The 22,181-nt window shown below is 35.8% G+C and overlaps 1 protein-coding gene across 1 annotated transcript in view; it reads left to right on the top strand.

Annotated features, from left to right (window-relative positions):
* LOC134804110 (zinc finger protein SNAI2-like) overlaps positions 1–22,181 on the top strand; it is a 64,215-nt gene that overhangs the window by 27,493 nt on the left and 14,541 nt on the right. The window contains exon 2 of the mRNA XM_063777052.1: positions 20,853–20,987. Coding sequence (XP_063633122.1) covers positions 20,864–20,987 — 124 coding nt within the window. The 5' untranslated portion in view covers positions 20,853–20,863. The remainder of the gene's footprint in view (positions 1–20,852; positions 20,988–22,181) is intronic.

Genomic DNA, 22,181 nt, shown 5'->3' with positions numbered 1-22,181 from the left:
GATAAGATGATAAAATAAGAACCTACAAAATTTGACTTTTGACTAAATTCAATAATACTGAACCTATCTGTTTTTAAAAGAGAACCAACGGTATTATTATTATACTAGCGACCCGCCCCGGCTTCGCACGGGTTAACAAATAATACACCTAAACCTTCCTCAAGAATCACTCTATGGATAGGTGAAAACCGCATGAAAATCCGTTAAGTAGTTTTTGAGTTTATCGGGAACAAACATACAAACACACAAATAGACAGACGCGGCGGGGGACTTTGTTTTATAATGTTATTCTTTTCCAAACACTAGTAAACTTTATCATACGAATGATTCATGGTTAATAGACATAATTAATAAGATACATATCAATTAACCCCCTTATCCATAAAACTTTACGGGCCCGATTTAGTTAAATTATGTTTTATCCCTTTCTTACAAATACATAAGTCAAAATGACAGATAAGGACAACCGACTATTAGCTACCTAATTGAGGTTTGTAGCGCGTTTATGAATAAGGCGGTAATAGTCTAATAGTTATTTGTTTTACAAGGGGGTAAAGTTGTTGTTTAACCGCTCGTATATTGATAGGTACTTAGCGTTTGAACATTTAACACTTCACTTCACTACTAGACACCGAAACCCCTTCCCTATGAAATATACACGTTTGTAATGTTTTATTGCGTAGTCCTAAATTAAATTTACTCTACTGGTTTTCCGCCTCGCCCCTAATTATGTTTTTCCGTGATAACACCCCTGAAAACAGAGTTACTGCATGGTAAGGACCATTTATGGTATTAACTAAATAGAATATTCAAAAAGTTACTTAATGTCCTACTGTATACAGTCCACATTTCAATGTCAAGCAAGTGAAAATAAAATAACATGTGCGCTCAACTCATGCACATTCCTAATTGCAGATATTATTTTGCTAATACTTATTGGTGTCTTGTTTGGTTTATTTACAATTTAGTGGTACTTTTATATACTTATCATGTTACTGTATTTTTTGTTGAGTACACGCTTTTACTACTGACTGTTCTTTCTGTAATTTGCAAGGGTATTAATTACCTATGTAGGCACTTCTTGAGACATTTCTAAAAAAAACTAGATTTGTTTGCGTTTTCACATCTAATAGGTAGTTTTCTTGATCAAAATCCGACTGCAGTATACTATGGCGGTCAAATCCATAAATGCACAAAGCTGAAATGTAAAAATAGTAAATAGCGCCACCTACAACAATAATGATACACACTATTTAAAATTCATTTATTTCGTCATCATGGGTTTAGGTTATAAGTCGGGTCCATTATGTGCTTTTCGGCGTTTGACATAAATATTTACTTATATAGGTATAGCTACTAAATTCAAAATACCTAAGCTAAGAGAAAGGTACAGTGTTATTGAAAAATCATAAAAGAACAATAAAGCAGTTAAAATATAAATTAAAATACAATGCCGACATCACACGCATATAACGAATCTAGATAAGGTCATGTGGCTATCGCTGCTTTGTCGACGAAATTATCAATGTTGTTCGTTCTTCGAGAAAAATGCTAGTGGACGGAATAGCCCCTATGACGGAATTAGCCACATTGACCTTATAAAACAAATGTCAGAAGTGTATTTAGAAAAATGTATGGAGGTTGTCGATCTTCTGTATTTAATTACAAGCATTTGATTGAATCTAACTAATTTAACTGAACATTTGTCACAGCCAGTAACAATTAAGCGCGTTCAGTATTCGACTATTCAATTACAGTGCGTTATTGCAATTACTACTCAATGCTGGAAACTTCTTGACATAGCTTGACCGCTTCAGAGAGTAATTGAATTACTTGAGGTCCCGTTTAACCCTTTATCTGCGCAAACAATCAGAGTTGGCTTAAACTATGAATAGTGGTCGAGCTCAGGGCCCGTTTCTCAAAAGGTTGTAACTTGTAATAGTTACAAGCGGATGTCACTTTTTGACAGGTTTTGTTAGAAAGGGACTTCCACTTGTATTACAAGTTACAAGCTTTTGATAAACCGGGCACAGGTCGGATTTACCTATCCAGCAGCATGCTTTCAGCTAAAATACAAAGACTTTGCTAGCCAACAATATACTGATACGAATAATCTAATATGATTACTTTACCGTAAAACCACCCAACTAAACCTAGTTTAAAATATACCAACTATGGTTCAAAGCTAAGTATACCTTGGTTTATGTGTGACTGAATTATATACGTAATAGTTCTGAGTTCATAAATGCCGGAAAACACCCAGAAAATAATGGCGTTGGTATTTGTATAATTAGGTGTTGAACTTGTGCCTAGTTGTATATATTATTGGACTATAGTTGAGTGTTACTAGTTACTACTGTAGTCACGGGTTTAATTGTTGAGCCATTTAGGGTTCAAGCTAATTTGGAAGTCAATCTAACGATGTGAAATGGCCAATGTAAAGTAAACCCTTAATTGCTTAACAATTAAACTCCGTGTCTGTACATATTTAGTATGAAACAGCTGATCAAATGAGAAAGCGTTGTTAAACACAAGTCAGAGCGCGTGCTTACCGGCAGGCGCTTTGACAAGAGACAATTTGGGATTTGTGTTCAGCTACGAGCTAAGCCAAGTGCACACAGTATTCCATTATCCAAACGCAACGGAATCTTCTCTGGAAACTCCGTTAGTGTGTAACGACCTAAGTAGGGTTACGTATACGTTTATGAGTATACAACTAGAGCCGGGGTAACCAACCGTTTTTGCGCCTGACCCTGTTTGGTGTAAAAAAATAATGTTCATTTCTTACCCCTGTTTTGTTTATCGGTAAGGGTTTTTCACGTCCGTTTTCCGTATTCCGTATCGCTACGGTCGCTTAATTTCTTGTGAAGCTAGAGGCATTATAATTCTTGTAAATCGGCTGCTATTTACGTATTTTGTCATATCGTATCTACTTTGAAAAAAACTCGTATCTTGTTCTATCAATCAAAAGATAAATGTGGTAACTAGGTATAGGATGCATAGTTATACGGAGTTACTGTGTTTTAACTTTGAGTAGCAGTGCGAGATACGAGATTTTTTTCAAATGACGAAAACGGAAGCACTTCACGGAAGCACGAGTACCTATAGCTAGTTTGTTAGTGCACGACACCTTGCACTTTGTGACTATGCGCTGAAACTTGGCACAGTTGATTCTTAGCTGGTCATGAGCAGATACAGACCGGGAGACCTCGAGAGCCACGTCTCATTTAGTGGGGGGGGAGGGGGGGAAGTTCGACGCCGCCGCGCTTCACTTGGAGCAACATTTCTCTAAAACTATACCTATTAGGGAATGTAATATATCATTTTCGGATAAATTAAGGATGAGGAATCTAGTTTTGGAACAAAAACAATGCACTTTCTAACAAAAAAAAAGCATAAAGTAGAAAAGACTAAAAAACGTATTTTTGATTTTTTCATAATTACCATTTTTTTTTTAAAGTATAGCAGGAATCTGAAAACAAAAAATACAGTCGTAAAGCTACACTTATTACGTTTAAGAAAATATATAGTTTAATATACAAAACTGTTGATAAATGGGAGATAAAAAATAATATTAAGCGTGGGCCAGAGTGATCTCAATACATAATATTATGAATGTGGGAAAGTTACTTATAATTTGTTCTACAATCGTTTATTTTTTAATAATTTCGTAAATAACTCGTAAACGGTAGCCCACAGCAAAAAAATATCTTTTACGTAAATAATCTGTTTAAGATTTCTTATAAAATAAGTGGTCCTTTTTTTCGCTAAGGTCAATATTAAAAAAAATATTGAAGGGAGAAAATAAATACTAAGGTCCTCTTTTTTAGTCATTCGTAAATAACTCGTAAAGGATGTCCAATAGCAAAAAATATTTTAACACAAGAATAATTAGCATAAAATTTCCTACAAAAAAGGTTATTCAAACTTTTTCGCTAGGATCAATATTTAAAAAGGGGACCTTAGAATTTATTTTCTCTCTTTAATATCGTTTTTAATATTGATCCTAGCGAAAAAGTTCGAATGACCTTTTTTGTAGGAAATTTTATGTAAATTATTCATGTACTAAAAATTGTTTTGCTATTGGCCTTCGTTTACGAGTTATTTACGAATGACTAAAAAAGGGGACCTAAGTATTTATTTTCTCCCTTCAATATTTTTTTTAATATTGATGGTACCGAAAAACAGTAGTACTTATTTTATAAGAAATCTGAAACAGATTATTTACGTAAAAGATATTTTTTTGCTGTGGGCTACCGTTTACGAGTTATTTACGAAAAACAAGAAAAATAAACGATTGTAGAACAAATTATAAGTAACTTTCCCACATTCATCATATTTTGTATTGAGATCACTCTGACCCACGCTTAATATTATTTTTTATCTCCCATTTATCAACAGTTTTGTATATTAAACTATATATTTTCTTAAACGTAATAAGTGTAGCTTTACGACTGTATTTTTTGTTTTCAGATTCCTGCTATACTTTAAAAAAAAATTGGTAATTATGAAAAAATCAAAAATACGTTTTTTAGTCTTTTCTACTTTATGCTTTTTTTTTGTTAGAAAGTGCATTGTTTTTGTTCCAAAACTAGATTCCTCATCCTTAATTTATCCGAAAATGATATATTACATTCTCTAATAGGTATAGTTTTAGAGAAATGTTGCTCCAAGTGAAGCGCGGCGGCGTCGAACTTCCCCCCCTCCCCCCCACTAAATGAGACGTGGCTCTCGAGGTCTCCCGGTCTGTATCTGCTCAAGACCAGCTAAGAATCAACTGTGCCAAGTTTCAGCGCATAGTCTCAAAGTGCAAGGTCCCCATACAACGGTGTGCAGTAACAAAGCAGCTACTAGTAAAAATGTTGGATTGGGAATCCAGAGATATTTATGTCAAATTCCAGTCTAGTTTGCAAGTCAAAGCCTTCCAATTTCGAGCTTTGATATTGTAATCAACAGTTTTTGTTATTTTGTTATGGTGCACTTTGACATAATCTAGATTCTTAAAAAAACGATTCGGGCCGCCTACTTTTAATTTTTTTTTGGATATGACGCCTCGTGAAGTCAACAGATGTCATTCGATACGTTAATCTAATTGTGCTGTGTCGTCGACATACAGTGTCAATACCAAATACGCCAATATTCTGAATTCTCCTCGCCCGGCAGATTTGTCCAAATAGGCGAATCGAGCGAGTGACGAAATCTAGTTCAAACAGAGAGGTCCAGTTAGTTTAATATTTAGAATTAGCTTCACAAAGCGGCAAGTCATTTGATTTCATTAAGATTTCATGCCGAAATTCGAGTTTATTAAACCGAATGTAATGCCAATTTAGCTAAATGACACAAACGTGTACACGAATGCTTGATATTTCTACTAATTACGTAAAGCTTTCCTGTTATTTCTGTTTTCGGTAGCGCTGAATAAAACTATACGTAGGTACATCTAAAATGGAGCACTCCATGAAATTGTCTACCGTTTGTCCCGTACAAATGCGAATATTCTGAAGGTTTGCAGGTATAAGAGTTTCCTTTTCTATGACAAATGGTCAAAAATATGCACAGAAAAATAATCACCTGCTTTAAATGCTAAATCGTTATCACAGCTAACACCGCAACGACAAAAATGATGCTAATTTGGTTCAATGGCAAATAATAAGCGAAAAACCATAAGGATCTTTAAATTATACCTCTGATACTATCTACTCACTACGCAACATGGAATAAGACACGATAGGTATCAAAATTTTCCACGCCGATTATACGCCGGTCCAATTTATCGGCGGCGGCGGCGTGGAAAAATCGTCGGCGGCGGCGGCGCGGCGGCGCGGCGCACATGTCTATTCTGGAGATACTGTTGAACGATTTCCACAGGATATGACTTAGAGATCCAATTCACATCTAATAGATATCTTACTCTATCTAACGTAAAAGTGACATTGGTTGCCCGAATTGAGCTGCAAAAGAGAACTAGTTGATATCTAAACTATAACGTATCTAGAATGGATCTAGTACGTGTCGTCTCTTGTGAAAATCTTGAAGTTCGAATACAGCAGTGATTCTTGACTTGATGAAGGTTTAGGTGTATAATTAATTTGTTACACGGTGCGAAGCCGGGGCAGGTCGCTAGTTTATAAATAAGTACATACAAAGATTCTCTAGCGCCCGACCTTGAAATACTCGTTAGACAATCCCTGCCTCCCCGGCCTCACGGTAACTTAATATTGAAAGAGAATTGTTTACCAATAATCGCATTAAGCCAGAATTCGCGCGTCCGGGCTGGTTTGATTTTGTTTTTAATAGCTATAACAGTTCTTAGGGTTCCGTAGCCGAATGCCAGTAGCGGAATCTTAATACTAAGTTTACGACGTCTGTCCGTCCGGCTGAATATTAAAAACCTGCATGTTTGTAACCGTAATAGATTACACGATGGTTGGTGTGACCGTCATGGTAAAAGTAAGCGACTATTTTTAATATGTCCTAACATTGAGATAAGATGATAAAATAAGAACCTACAAAATTTGACTTTTGACTAAATTCAATAATACTGAACCTATCTGTTTTTAAAAGAGAACCAACGGTATTATTATTATACTAGCGACCCGCCCCGGCTTCGCACGGGTTAACAAATAATACACCTAAACCTTCCTCAAGAATCACTCTATGGATAGGTGAAAACCGCATGAAAATCCGTTAAGTAGTTTTTGAGTTTATCGGGAACAAACATACAAACACACAAATAGACAGACGCGGCGGGGGACTTTGTTTTATAATGTTATTCTTTTCCAAACACTAGTAAACTTTATCATACGAATGATTCATGGTTAATAGACATAATTAATAAGATACATATCAATTAACCCCCTTATCCATAAAACTTTACGGGCCCGATTTAGTTAAATTATGTTTTATCCCTTTCTTACAAATACATAAGTCAAAATGACAGATAAGGACAACCGACTATTAGCTACCTAATTGAGGTTTGTAGCGCGTTTATGAATAAGGCGGTAATAGTCTAATAGTTATTTGTTTTACAAGGGGGTAAAGTTGTTGTTTAACCGCTCGTATATTGATAGGTACTTAGCGTTTGAACATTTAACACTTCACTTCACTACTAGACACCGAAACCCCTTCCCTATGAAATATACACGTTTGTAATGTTTTATTGCGTAGTCCTAAATTAAATTTACTCTACTGGTTTTCCGCCTCGCCCCTAATTATGTTTTTCCGTGATAACACCCCTGAAAACAGAGTTACTGCATGGTAAGGACCATTTATGGTATTAACTAAATAGAATATTCAAAAAGTTACTTAATGTCCTACTGTATACAGTCCACATTTCAATGTCAAGCAAGTGAAAATAAAATAACATGTGCGCTCAACTCATGCACATTCCTAATTGCAGATATTATTTTGCTAATACTTATTGGTGTCTTGTTTGGTTTATTTACAATTTAGTGGTACTTTTATATACTTATCATGTTACTGTATTTTTTGTTGAGTACACGCTTTTACTACTGACTGTTCTTTCTGTAATTTGCAAGGGTATTAATTACCTATGTAGGCACTTCTTGAGACATTTCTAAAAAAAACTAGATTTGTTTGCGTTTTCACATCTAATAGGTAGTTTTCTTGATCAAAATCCGACTGCAGTATACTATGGCGGTCAAATCCATAAATGCACAAAGCTGAAATGTAAAAATAGTAAATAGCGCCACCTACAACAATAATGATACACACTATTTAAAATTCATTTATTTCGTCATCATGGGTTTAGGTTATAAGTCGGGTCCATTATGTGCTTTTCGGCGTTTGACATAAATATTTACTTATATAGGTATAGCTACTAAATTCAAAATACCTAAGCTAAGAGAAAGGTACAGTGTTATTGAAAAATCATAAAAGAACAATAAAGCAGTTAAAATATAAATTAAAATACAATGCCGACATCACACGCATATAACGAATCTAGATAAGGTCATGTGGCTATCGCTGCTTTGTCGACGAAATTATCAATGTTGTTCGTTCTTCGAGAAAAATGCTAGTGGACGGAATAGCCCCTATGACGGAATTAGCCACATTGACCTTATAAAACAAATGTCAGAAGTGTATTTAGAAAAATGTATGGAGGTTGTCGATCTTCTGTATTTAATTACAAGCATTTGATTGAATCTAACTAATTTAACTGAACATTTGTCACAGCCAGTAACAATTAAGCGCGTTCAGTATTCGACTATTCAATTACAGTGCGTTATTGCAATTACTACTCAATGCTGGAAACTTCTTGACATAGCTTGACCGCTTCAGAGAGTAATTGAATTACTTGAGGTCCCGTTTAACCCTTTATCTGCGCAAACAATCAGAGTTGGCTTAAACTATGAATAGTGGTCGAGCTCAGGGCCCGTTTCTCAAAAGGTTGTAACTTGTAATAGTTACAAGCGGATGTCACTTTTTGACAGGTTTTGTTAGAAAGGGACTTCCACTTGTATTACAAGTTACAAGCTTTTGATAAACCGGGCACAGGTCGGATTTACCTATCCAGCAGCATGCTTTCAGCTAAAATACAAAGACTTTGCTAGCCAACAATATACTGATACGAATAATCTAATATGATTACTTTACCGTAAAACCACCCAACTAAACCTAGTTTAAAATATACCAACTATGGTTCAAAGCTAAGTATACCTTGGTTTATGTGTGACTGAATTATATACGTAATAGTTCTGAGTTCATAAATGCCGGAAAACACCCAGAAAATAATGGCGTTGGTATTTGTATAATTAGGTGTTGAACTTGTGCCTAGTTGTATATATTATTGGACTATAGTTGAGTGTTACTAGTTACTACTGTAGTCACGGGTTTAATTGTTGAGCCATTTAGGGTTCAAGCTAATTTGGAAGTCAATCTAACGATGTGAAATGGCCAATGTAAAGTAAACCCTTAATTGCTTAACAATTAAACTCCGTGTCTGTACATATTTAGTATGAAACAGCTGATCAAATGAGAAAGCGTTGTTAAACACAAGTCAGAGCGCGTGCTTACCGGCAGGCGCTTTGACAAGAGACAATTTGGGATTTGTGTTCAGCTACGAGCTAAGCCAAGTGCACACAGTATTCCATTATCCAAACGCAACGGAATCTTCTCTGGAAACTCCGTTAGTGTGTAACGACCTAAGTAGGGTTACGTATACGTTTATGAGTATACAACTAGAGCCGGGGTAACCAACCGTTTTTGCGCCTGACCCTGTTTGGTGTAAAAAAATAATGTTCATTTCTTACCCCTGTTTTGTTTATCGGTAAGGGTTTTTCACGTCCGTTTTCCGTATTCCGTATCGCTACGGTCGCTTAATTTCTTGTGAAGCTAGAGGCATTATAATTCTTGTAAATCGGCTGCTATTTACGTATTTTGTCATATCGTATCTACTTTGAAAAAAACTCGTATCTTGTTCTATCAATCAAAAGATAAATGTGGTAACTAGGTATAGGATGCATAGTTATACGGAGTTACTGTGTTTTAACTTTGAGTAGCAGTGCGAGATACGAGATTTTTTTCAAATGACGAAAACGGAAGCACTTCACGGAAGCACGAGTACCTATAGCTAGTTTGTTAGTGCACGACACCTTGCACTTTGTGACTATGCGCTGAAACTTGGCACAGTTGATTCTTAGCTGGTCATGAGCAGATACAGACCGGGAGACCTCGAGAGCCACGTCTCATTTAGTGGGGGGGGAGGGGGGGAAGTTCGACGCCGCCGCGCTTCACTTGGAGCAACATTTCTCTAAAACTATACCTATTAGGGAATGTAATATATCATTTTCGGATAAATTAAGGATGAGGAATCTAGTTTTGGAACAAAAACAATGCACTTTCTAACAAAAAAAAAGCATAAAGTAGAAAAGACTAAAAAACGTATTTTTGATTTTTTCATAATTACCATTTTTTTTTTAAAGTATAGCAGGAATCTGAAAACAAAAAATACAGTCGTAAAGCTACACTTATTACGTTTAAGAAAATATATAGTTTAATATACAAAACTGTTGATAAATGGGAGATAAAAAATAATATTAAGCGTGGGCCAGAGTGATCTCAATACATAATATTATGAATGTGGGAAAGTTACTTATAATTTGTTCTACAATCGTTTATTTTTTAATAATTTCGTAAATAACTCGTAAACGGTAGCCCACAGCAAAAAAATATCTTTTACGTAAATAATCTGTTTAAGATTTCTTATAAAATAAGTGGTCCTTTTTTTCGCTAAGGTCAATATTAAAAAAAATATTGAAGGGAGAAAATAAATACTAAGGTCCTCTTTTTTAGTCATTCGTAAATAACTCGTAAAGGATGTCCAATAGCAAAAAATATTTTAACACAAGAATAATTAGCATAAAATTTCCTACAAAAAAGGTTATTCAAACTTTTTCGCTAGGATCAATATTTAAAAAGGGGACCTTAGAATTTATTTTCTCTCTTTAATATCGTTTTTAATATTGATCCTAGCGAAAAAGTTCGAATGACCTTTTTTGTAGGAAATTTTATGTAAATTATTCATGTACTAAAAATTGTTTTGCTATTGGCCTTCGTTTACGAGTTATTTACGAATGACTAAAAAAGGGGACCTAAGTATTTATTTTCTCCCTTCAATATTTTTTTTAATATTGATGGTACCGAAAAACAGTAGTACTTATTTTATAAGAAATCTGAAACAGATTATTTACGTAAAAGATATTTTTTTGCTGTGGGCTACCGTTTACGAGTTATTTACGAAAAACAAGAAAAATAAACGATTGTAGAACAAATTATAAGTAACTTTCCCACATTCATCATATTTTGTATTGAGATCACTCTGACCCACGCTTAATATTATTTTTTATCTCCCATTTATCAACAGTTTTGTATATTAAACTATATATTTTCTTAAACGTAATAAGTGTAGCTTTACGACTGTATTTTTTGTTTTCAGATTCCTGCTATACTTTAAAAAAAAATTGGTAATTATGAAAAAATCAAAAATACGTTTTTTAGTCTTTTCTACTTTATGCTTTTTTTTTGTTAGAAAGTGCATTGTTTTTGTTCCAAAACTAGATTCCTCATCCTTAATTTATCCGAAAATGATATATTACATTCTCTAATAGGTATAGTTTTAGAGAAATGTTGCTCCAAGTGAAGCGCGGCGGCGTCGAACTTCCCCCCCTCCCCCCCACTAAATGAGACGTGGCTCTCGAGGTCTCCCGGTCTGTATCTGCTCAAGACCAGCTAAGAATCAACTGTGCCAAGTTTCAGCGCATAGTCTCAAAGTGCAAGGTCCCCATACAACGGTGTGCAGTAACAAAGCAGCTACTAGTAAAAATGTTGGATTGGGAATCCAGAGATATTTATGTCAAATTCCAGTCTAGTTTGCAAGTCAAAGCCTTCCAATTTCGAGCTTTGATATTGTAATCAACAGTTTTTGTTATTTTGTTATGGTGCACTTTGACATAATCTAGATTCTTAAAAAAACGATTCGGGCCGCCTACTTTTAATTTTTTTTTGGATATGACGCCTCGTGAAGTCAACAGATGTCATTCGATACGTTAATCTAATTGTGCTGTGTCGTCGACATACAGTGTCAATACCAAATACGCCAATATTCTGAATTCTCCTCGCCCGGCAGATTTGTCCAAATAGGCGAATCGAGCGAGTGACGAAATCTAGTTCAAACAGAGAGGTCCAGTTAGTTTAATATTTAGAATTAGCTTCACAAAGCGGCAAGTCATTTGATTTCATTAAGATTTCATGCCGAAATTCGAGTTTATTAAACCGAATGTAATGCCAATTTAGCTAAATGACACAAACGTGTACACGAATGCTTGATATTTCTACTAATTACGTAAAGCTTTCCTGTTATTTCTGTTTTCGGTAGCGCTGAATAAAACTATACGTAGGTACATCTAAAATGGAGCACTCCATGAAATTGTCTACCGTTTGTCCCGTACAAATGCGAATATTCTGAAGGTTTGCAGGTATAAGAGTTTCCTTTTCTATGACAAATGGTCAAAAATATGCACAGAAAAATAATCACCTGCTTTAAATGCTAAATCGTTATCACAGCTAACACCGCAACGACAAAAATGATGCTAATTTGGTTCAATGGCAAATAATAAGCGAAAAACCATAAGGATCTTTAAATTATACCTCTGATACTATCTACTCACTACGCAACATGGAATAAGACACGATAGGTATCAAAATTTTCCACGCCGATTATACGCCGGTCCAATTTATCGGCGGCGGCGGCGTGGAAAAATCGTCGGCGGCGGCGGCGCGGCGGCGCGGCGCACATGTCTATTCTGGAGATACTGTTGAACGATTTCCACAGGATATGACTTAGAGATCCAATTCACATCTAATAGATATCTTACTCTATCTAACGTAAAAGTGACATTGGTTGCCCGAATTGAGCTGCAAAAGAGAACTAGTTGATATCTAAACTATAACGTATCTAGAATGGATCTAGTACGTGTCGTCTCTTGTGAAAATCTTGAAGTTCGAATACAGCAGTGATTCTTGACTTGATGAAGGTTTAGGTGTATAATTAATTTGTTACACGGTGCGAAGCCGGGGCAGGTCGCTAGTTTATAAATAAGTACATACAAAGATTCTCTAGCGCCCGACCTTGAAATACTCGTTAGACAATCCCTGCCTCCCCGGCCTCACGGTAACTTAATATTGAAAGAGAATTGTTTACCAATAATCGCATTAAGCCAGAATTCGCGCGTCCGGGCTGGTTTGATTTTGTTTTTAATAGCTATAACAGTTCTTAGGGTTCCGTAGCCGAATGCCAGTAGCGGAATCTTAATACTAAGTTTACGACGTCTGTCCGTCCGGCTGAATATTAAAAACCTGCATGTTTGTAACCGTAATAGATTACACGATGGTTGGTGTGACCGTCATGGTAAAAGTAAGCGACTATTTTTAATATGTCCTAACATTGAGATAAGATGATAAAATAAGAACCTACAAAATTTGACTTTTGACTAAATTCAATAATACTGAACCTATCTGTTTTTAAAAGAGAACCAACGGTATTATTATTATACTAGCGACCCGCCCCGGCTTCGCACGGGTTAACAAATAATACACCTAAACCTTCCTCAAGAATCACTCTATGGATAGGTGAAAACCGCATGAAAATCCGTTAAGTAGTTTTTGAGTTTATCGGGAACAAACATACAAACACACAAATAGACAGACGCGGCGGGGGACTTTGTTTTATAATGTTATTCTTTTCCAAACACTAGTAAACTTTATCATACGAATGATTCATGGTTAATAGACATAATTAATAAGATACATATCAATTAACCCCCTTATCCATAAAACTTTACGGGCCCGATTTAGTTAAATTATGTTTTATCCCTTTCTTACAAATACATAAGTCAAAATGACAGATAAGGACAACCGACTATTAGCTACCTAATTGAGGTTTGTAGCGCGTTTATGAATAAGGCGGTAATAGTCTAATAGTTATTTGTTTTACAAGGGGGTAAAGTTGTTGTTTAACCGCTCGTATATTGATAGGTACTTAGCGTTTGAACATTTAACACTTCACTTCACTACTAGACACCGAAACCCCTTCCCTATGAAATATACACGTTTGTAATGTTTTATTGCGTAGTCCTAAATTAAATTTACTCTACTGGTTTTCCGCCTCGCCCCTAATTATGTTTTTCCGTGATAACACCCCTGAAAACAGAGTTACTGCATGGTAAGGACCATTTATGGTATTAACTAAATAGAATATTCAAAAAGTTACTTAATGTCCTACTGTATACAGTCCACATTTCAATGTCAAGCAAGTGAAAATAAAATAACATGTGCGCTCAACTCATGCACATTCCTAATTGCAGATATTATTTTGCTAATACTTATTGGTGTCTTGTTTGGTTTATTTACAATTTAGTGGTACTTTTATATACTTATCATGTTACTGTATTTTTTGTTGAGTACACGCTTTTACTACTGACTGTTCTTTCTGTAATTTGCAAGGGTATTAATTACCTATGTAGGCACTTCTTGAGACATTTCTAAAAAAAACTAGATTTGTTTGCGTTTTCACATCTAATAGGTAGTTTTCTTGATCAAAATCCGACTGCAGTATACTATGGCGGTCAAATCCATAAATGCACAAAGCTGAAATGTAAAAATAGTAAATAGCGCCACCTACAACAATAATGATACACACTATTTAAAATTCATTTATTTCGTCATCATGGGTTTAGGTTATAAGTCGGGTCCATTATGTGCTTTTCGGCGTTTGACATAAATATTTACTTATATAGGTATAGCTACTAAATTCAAAATACCTAAGCTAAGAGAAAGGTACAGTGTTATTGAAAAATCATAAAAGAACAATAAAGCAGTTAAAATATAAATTAAAATACAATGCCGACATCACACGCATATAACGAATCTAGATAAGGTCATGTGGCTATCGCTGCTTTGTCGACGAAATTATCAATGTTGTTCGTTCTTCGAGAAAAATGCTAGTGGACGGAATAGCCCCTATGACGGAATTAGCCACATTGACCTTATAAAACAAATGTCAGAAGTGTATTTAGAAAAATGTATGGAGGTTGTCGATCTTCTGTATTTAATTACAAGCATTTGATTGAATCTAACTAATTTAACTGAACATTTGTCACAGCCAGTAACAATTAAGCGCGTTCAGTATTCGACTATTCAATTACAGTGCGTTATTGCAATTACTACTCAATGCTGGAAACTTCTTGACATAGCTTGACCGCTTCAGAGAGTAATTGAATTACTTGAGGTCCCGTTTAACCCTTTATCTGCGCAAACAATCAGAGTTGGCTTAAACTATGAATAGTGGTCGAGCTCAGGGCCCGTTTCTCAAAAGGTTGTAACTTGTAATAGTTACAAGCGGATGTCACTTTTTGACAGGTTTTGTTAGAAAGGGACTTCCACTTGTATTACAAGTTACAAGCTTTTGATAAACCGGGCACAGGTCGGATTTACCTATCCAGCAGCATGCTTTCAGCTAAAATACAAAGACTTTGCTAGCCAACAATATACTGATACGAATAATCTAATATGATTACTTTACCGTAAAACCACCCAACTAAACCTAGTTTAAAATATACCAACTATGGTTCAAAGCTAAGTATACCTTGGTTTATGTGTGACTGAATTATATACGTAATAGTTCTGAGTTCATAAATGCCGGAAAACACCCAGAAAATAATGGCGTTGGTATTTGTATAATTAGGTGTTGAACTTGTGCCTAGTTGTATATATTATTGGACTATAGTTGAGTGTTACTAGTTACTACTGTAGTCACGGGTTTAATTGTTGAGCCATTTAGGGTTCAAGCTAATTTGGAAGTCAATCTAACGATGTGAAATGGCCAATGTAAAGTAAACCCTTAATTGCTTAACAATTAAACTCCGTGTCTGTACATATTTAGTATGAAACAGCTGATCAAATGAGAAAGCGTTGTTAAACACAAGTCAGAGCGCGTGCTTACCGGCAGGCGCTTTGACAAGAGACAATTTGGGATTTGTGTTCAGCTACGAGCTAAGCCAAGTGCACACAGTATTCCATTATCCAAACGCAACGGAATCTTCTCTGGAAACTCCGTTAGTGTGTAACGACCTAAGTAGGGTTACGTATACGTTTATGAGTATACAACTAGAGCCGGGGTAACCAACCGTTTTTGCGCCTGACCCTGTTTGGTGTAAAAAAATAATGTTCATTTCTTACCCCTGTTTTGTTTATCGGTAAGGGTTTTTCACGTCCGTTTTCCGTATTCCGTATCGCTACGGTCGCTTAATTTCTTGTGAAGCTAGAGGCATTATAATTCTTGTAAATCGGCTGCTATTTACGTATTTTGTCATATCGTATCTACTTTGAAAAAAACTCGTATCTTGTTCTATCAATCAAAAGATAAATGTGGTAACTAGGTATAGGATGCATAGTTATACGGAGTTACTGTGTTTTAACTTTGAGTAGCAGTGCGAGATACGAGATTTTTTTCAAATGACGAAAACGGAAGCACTTCACGGAAGCACGAGTACCTATAGCTAGTTTGTTAGTGCACGACACCTTGCACTTTGTGACTATGCGCTGAAACTTGGCACAGTTGATTCTTAGCTGGTCATGAGCAGATACAGACCGGGAGACCTCGAGAGCCACGTCTCATTTAGTGGGGGGGGAGGGGGGGAAGTTCGACGCCGCCGCGCTTCACTTGGAGCAACATTTCTCTAAAACTATACCTATTAGGGAATGTAATATATCATTTTCGGATAAATTAAGGATGAGGAATCTAGTTTTGGAACAAAAACAATGCACTTTCTAACAAAAAAAAAGCATAAAGTAGAAAAGACTAAAAAACGTATTTTTGATTTTTTCATAATTACCATTTTTTTTTTAAAGTATAGCAGGAATCTGAAAACAAAAAATACAGTCGTAAAGCTACACTTATTACGTTTAAGAAAATATATAGTTTAATATACAAAACTGTTGATAAATGGGAGATAAAAAATAATATTAAGCGTGGGCCAGAGTGATCTCAATACATAATATTATGAATGTGGGAAAGTTACTTATAATTTGTTCTACAATCGTTTATTTTTTAATAATTTCGTAAATAACTCGTAAACGGTAGCCCACAGCAAAAAAATATCTTTTACGTAAATAATCTGTTTAAGATTTCTTATAAAATAAGTGGTCCTTTTTTTCGCTAAGGTCAATATTAAAAAAAATATTGAAGGGAGAAAATAAATACTAAGGTCCTCTTTTTTAGTCATTCGTAAATAACTCGTAAAGGATGTCCAATAGCAAAAAATATTTTAACACAAGAATAATTAGCATAAAATTTCCTACAAAAAAGGTTATTCAAACTTTTTCGCTAGGATCAATATTTAAAAAGGGGACCTTAGAATTTATTTTCTCTCTTTAATATCGTTTTTAATATTGATCCTAGCGAAAAAGTTCGAATGACCTTTTTTGTAGGAAATTTTATGTAAATTATTCATGTACTAAAAATTGTTTTGCTATTGGCCTTCGTTTACGAGTTATTTACGAATGACTAAAAAAGGGGACCTAAGTATTTATTTTCTCCCTTCAATATTTTTTTTAATATTGATGGTACCGAAAAACAGTAGTACTTATTTTATAAGAAATCTGAAACAGATTATTTACGTAAAAGATATTTTTTTGCTGTGGGCTACCGTTTACGAGTTATTTACGAAAAACAAGAAAAATAAACGATTGTAGAACAAATTATAAGTAACTTTCCCACATTCATCATATTTTGTATTGAGATCACTCTGACCCACGCTTAATATTATTTTTTATCTCCCATTTATCAACAGTTTTGTATATTAAACTATATATTTTCTTAAACGTAATAAGTGTAGCTTTACGACTGTATTTTTTGTTTTCAGATTCCTGCTATACTTTAAAAAAAAATTGGTAATTATGAAAAAATCAAAAATACGTTTTTTAGTCTTTTCTACTTTATGCTTTTTTTTTGTTAGAAAGTGCATTGTTTTTGTTCCAAAACTAGATTCCTCATCCTTAATTTATCCGAAAATGATATATTACATTCTCTAATAGGTATAGTTTTAGAGAAATGTTGCTCCAAGTGAAGCGCGGCGGCGTCGAACTTCCCCCCCTCCCCCCCACTAAATGAGACGTGGCTCTCGAGGTCTCCCGGTCTGTATCTGCTCAAGACCAGCTAAGAATCAACTGTGCCAAGTTTCAGCGCATAGTCTCAAAGTGCAAGGTCCCCATACAACGGTGTGCAGTAACAAAGCAGCTACTAGTAAAAATGTTGGATTGGGAATCCAGAGATATTTATGTCAAATTCCAGTCTAGTTTGCAAGTCAAAGCCTTCCAATTTCGAGCTTTGATATTGTAATCAACAGTTTTTGTTATTTTGTTATGGTGCACTTTGACATAATCTAGATTCTTAAAAAAACGATTCGGGCCGCCTACTTTTAATTTTTTTTTGGATATGACGCCTCGTGAAGTCAACAGATGTCATTCGATACGTTAATCTAATTGTGCTGTGTCGTCGACATACAGTGTCAATACCAAATACGCCAATATTCTGAATTCTCCTCGCCCGGCAGATTTGTCCAAATAGGCGAATCGAGCGAGTGACGAAATCTAGTTCAAACAGAGAGGTCCAGTTAGTTTAATATTTAGAATTAGCTTCACAAAGCGGCAAGTCATTTGATTTCATTAAGATTTCATGCCGAAATTCGAGTTTATTAAACCGAATGTAATGCCAATTTAGCTAAATGACACAAACGTGTACACGAATGCTTGATATTTCTACTAATTACGTAAAGCTTTCCTGTTATTTCTGTTTTCGGTAGCGCTGAATAAAACTATACGTAGGTACATCTAAAATGGAGCACTCCATGAAATTGTCTACCGTTTGTCCCGTACAAATGCGAATATTCTGAAGGTTTGCAGGTATAAGAGTTTCCTTTTCTATGACAAATGGTCAAAAATATGCACAGAAAAATAATCACCTGCTTTAAATGCCGAAAAAAAGGTCGCAACAAAGGAAATAAAATGCGTTTGTACGGGACAGCCCGTGAAATGGAAAAAATAATATTGGCATTACTTCCGATACCTACTGACACAAATCAATCAATCAATCAATCAATTTTATTTCGCTCTAATAGGATCGATGGGTTTACAGGTGTTCTCACAGTATTCTTTTGTTTAGCCATAATCCATAGCATGCAAAATATTCTCAATTATGTATACAACGTGACCTTAGCCATTGGACAAACCCTGAAATCCCACGTAGGGTTACTTCTCAGAAATGCTCTTACGGTAATATTTTTTTAATTAGAACAAAAGATAAGAAAATAAATTATCAAACAAAAGTTATTTCCAATAATCGACAACAAAAAGAAACATACTGTATTAATCATTGGCAGTGCTTTTGAGAATTTGTTTGAAAATGTGCGGCAATGATGACATTTGTCACAAGTCAGAATCTTAGTAATGTCATAAATAAAAAAGATAATCAAAACGGTCGAAGGTTTCATACTATTTATCACCTCAGGAGCTACTAACACATACAGGTTGCTCCAAAGTAAAAAAATCGTAATTTGTTAATTTCTTCGTAACCGCTACACCGATTGTTATGATACTTTGTATACTGGTTCTAAATACCCTAATGCATATGTACATTTCGGCTTTGTCCAATAGCTAGGGACATCCTGTATATGTACAAATGAATTGAAACTTAAGTAATTTAATAATATGATATACCTAAATAATAAATATGTCTAAGGATACGAGTACGTTTATTATTCATGATAATTCCGGCTTTTATATTTTATCAATTGTTTCCAGCGTAAAATATATTTGAGATTGATTTAAATATGCTAAATCCGAATAGCGAAAGAACGGGGATAGTAGACATACAATGAATTGTACCATTTTTGCGTCACATTTGCATATTCCGCTGTCGAAAAGTAATTTAACTTTTGCTACCGTGTGATTTTCGGCGTGCGAGTGTGACAGACAGACGTCGTATGTTAGTATATGTATAGTTAAATTATATATTTAAAGCGCAACGTTTTTTCTCTAAACTAGCCATGCCAAAAGCTTTTTCAAACCATCAGTGGCCTTCATAAGATTTCGATTTCCTTTGGCGTATTTAATTTATTTGGATATTTTCAATTCGTCATAATGACGAACAACATTTTAAATACTTTTTTTAAAACAACATTTGTCCCAGGCTAATATTTTACCTTTTGATGTTTTCAATGTTATTATAAAATTTTAAAAATTCTTCCGTAAATCCTCGTAAAAGCTTCGTAGAAATATCGACGAAAATCAGTCAAGTGGATTTTCTTTTTGATATTTATTATATTTGTCGTTATAAGGTTTACGGACGAATATCGTGGACAGGGCGAAGTGGAGAAGGTCAAGGAGGAAATCTGACCCCGTCAGAATATCGTCCGCCACCATGTGGGATAGATAGCTAGGAAGAGACAGAAGGTCTATGGACGAATTAAAAAAAAAACGTTATAAATATTAATAAGAGAATAATTTGTACTATACCCCACATACATTCTAACACGAATTGACTAAGCCAGGCATTTTAAACTGTTTTTGAACTCGATTCTTATTTTGTTAATTGCCGTTATTCATAAACGCTTGTCAACTCTAAAAAGACCCTATAATCGTTATTTAAGACCCTATATCCGTCATTTTGTGTTTGTTAGAAAGGGACAACATTTATCAGTGGTTCCATAAGTTTTATGAAGTAGGTTTTTGTAGGAGTAGGTTAAAAAGCGCGACCTGCGTAACAGGTGCGGTGACGGTAAACATTTTCGGCCACTGAGCCTAACCGCGTTAGTTCCGGTGCTGATGCCCAATATGTCCGGGGGGCGTGTTTGCGTGCGTTACCTCACCGCTATTCTCGCTTCGAAGTACAGCTTGTCATACATATGTAGACAAAATTTACACAATCTAATAAAATTGTATCTGATTAAAAATTAAAATTGTATTCATATTGATGAACTTTGACTGTACTTGCCCTCACAAAATTATGAATAAGATATTATGCAAATATGTATAAGCGTGTAAACATAAAATAAGACAAATAATACTTGTACGTTGGCAAACAATGTCGACCTTTGAGCAAGTTTCAAGTAAATACTCATGCCAGGATGGACTTGGAAATGCTACGCGCTAAAATGTTTAATACTGGAAAACCAGGTTGACTTTGTGATGCAGGAGTGATTTTGAAATTTCAGTTTTTAGTAGAACGTGACCACATTTTACGGCAGTGTATCTTTTAAATTTGTTCTTTGTTGCAGCGTGGGCCGCGATGCCGCGATGCTACATGGTAAAGAAGAGCAACCAGCGCCATGACGGACCTCCCCCGTGCAGCCCCACCGAGGCCACCGTAGCACCGCCGTGTTACAGCCCGGCCGAAGACCCCGCGCTCACTGGTAATGTAGCCGACCGTAGCCCCACCGTATCTCTGTAGTATATACCCCGTGTAGCTCATTAAAATTCCACCGTAGCACTGTCGTACTACAGCCCAGCCGAGGACCCCGCGCTCACTGGTGACGTAGCTCACCGTAGCTCTGTAGCTCGACAAAAAGGCATTCATTGGTCGTGTACCTTTGTAGCATTTTCATACATGTAGCTCATTAATGCTTTGAACGCTACGCCTATCGTGTGCGTCATCGTGAACATTGTCGCATTACACAAAGGTTCATATTGCGTTGTAGCCGCGCGCGTCATTTCACGTCTTTGGCGGTAAAATGGTTAAAAGGCCACCGTAGAGCCGCCATGCTACGGCCGTACTAGTTAAAAGGCCACCGTAGAGCCGCCATGCTACGGCCGTACTAGTTAAAAGGCCACCGTAGAGCCGCCATGCTACGGCCGTACTAGTTAAAAGGCCACCGTAGAGCCGCCATGCTACGGCCATACTAGTTAAAAGGCCACCGTAGAGCCTCCATGCTACGGCCGTACTAGTTAAAAGGCCACCGTAGAGCCGCCGTGCTACGGCCGTACTAGTTAAAAGGCCACCGTAGAGCCGCCGTGCTACGGCCGTACTAGTCAAGTAGCTTTGTAGCCCGCCAATCCCGTTAGCAAGACTGGTGAAATGCTCCGTCAACCAAATACTAAAGCAAAATTTATTTGCAAAACGAGCCATAATACATACAAATATTACAAGTTAAATATAGGTTTGTAACAATTACCTACAATACCAGTGCTAAAGTACTCTCGCTGTAAATGTATTAAATAAGTTTATGGCAAAAAAAACATTTTTGGTACAAGCTTTTATCGCTGACTGTACTTTTCTTACGACAGACAACTTTACTAATACTCATCGAGACAATTCTAAAAACCCCTAACACAATTAGGTTGAGTTTTTTCATCACAGAGTTCCTATGGCCACCTCCTGTCTCCGTCATCAGATCAGCTTGATGGTACCATAATATTGAATTGTCATCCGATTTATTAATTTTCAGCTCAATCGGAAACCGGGAAGTGGATCAAATTTAACTTGCAAGATTTGATTACAGACGGACAACGGTCAGGGGGCCGATTTTTGAATTTCGACTACTCGATTTTGTGTATTTAATTTCTACTAATAGAATTGAAATCGAGTGGTCAATACCACTAGATTCCAA

The sequence above is a fragment of the Cydia splendana genome, chromosome Z (genome assembly GCF_910591565.1).
Source record: "Cydia splendana chromosome Z, ilCydSple1.2, whole genome shotgun sequence".
In the NCBI taxonomy this organism is placed as follows: Eukaryota; Metazoa; Arthropoda; class Insecta; order Lepidoptera; family Tortricidae; genus Cydia; species Cydia splendana.
Note: the sequence above shows the minus strand (reverse complement) of the source record. Positions and strands in the feature narration are given on the sequence as shown.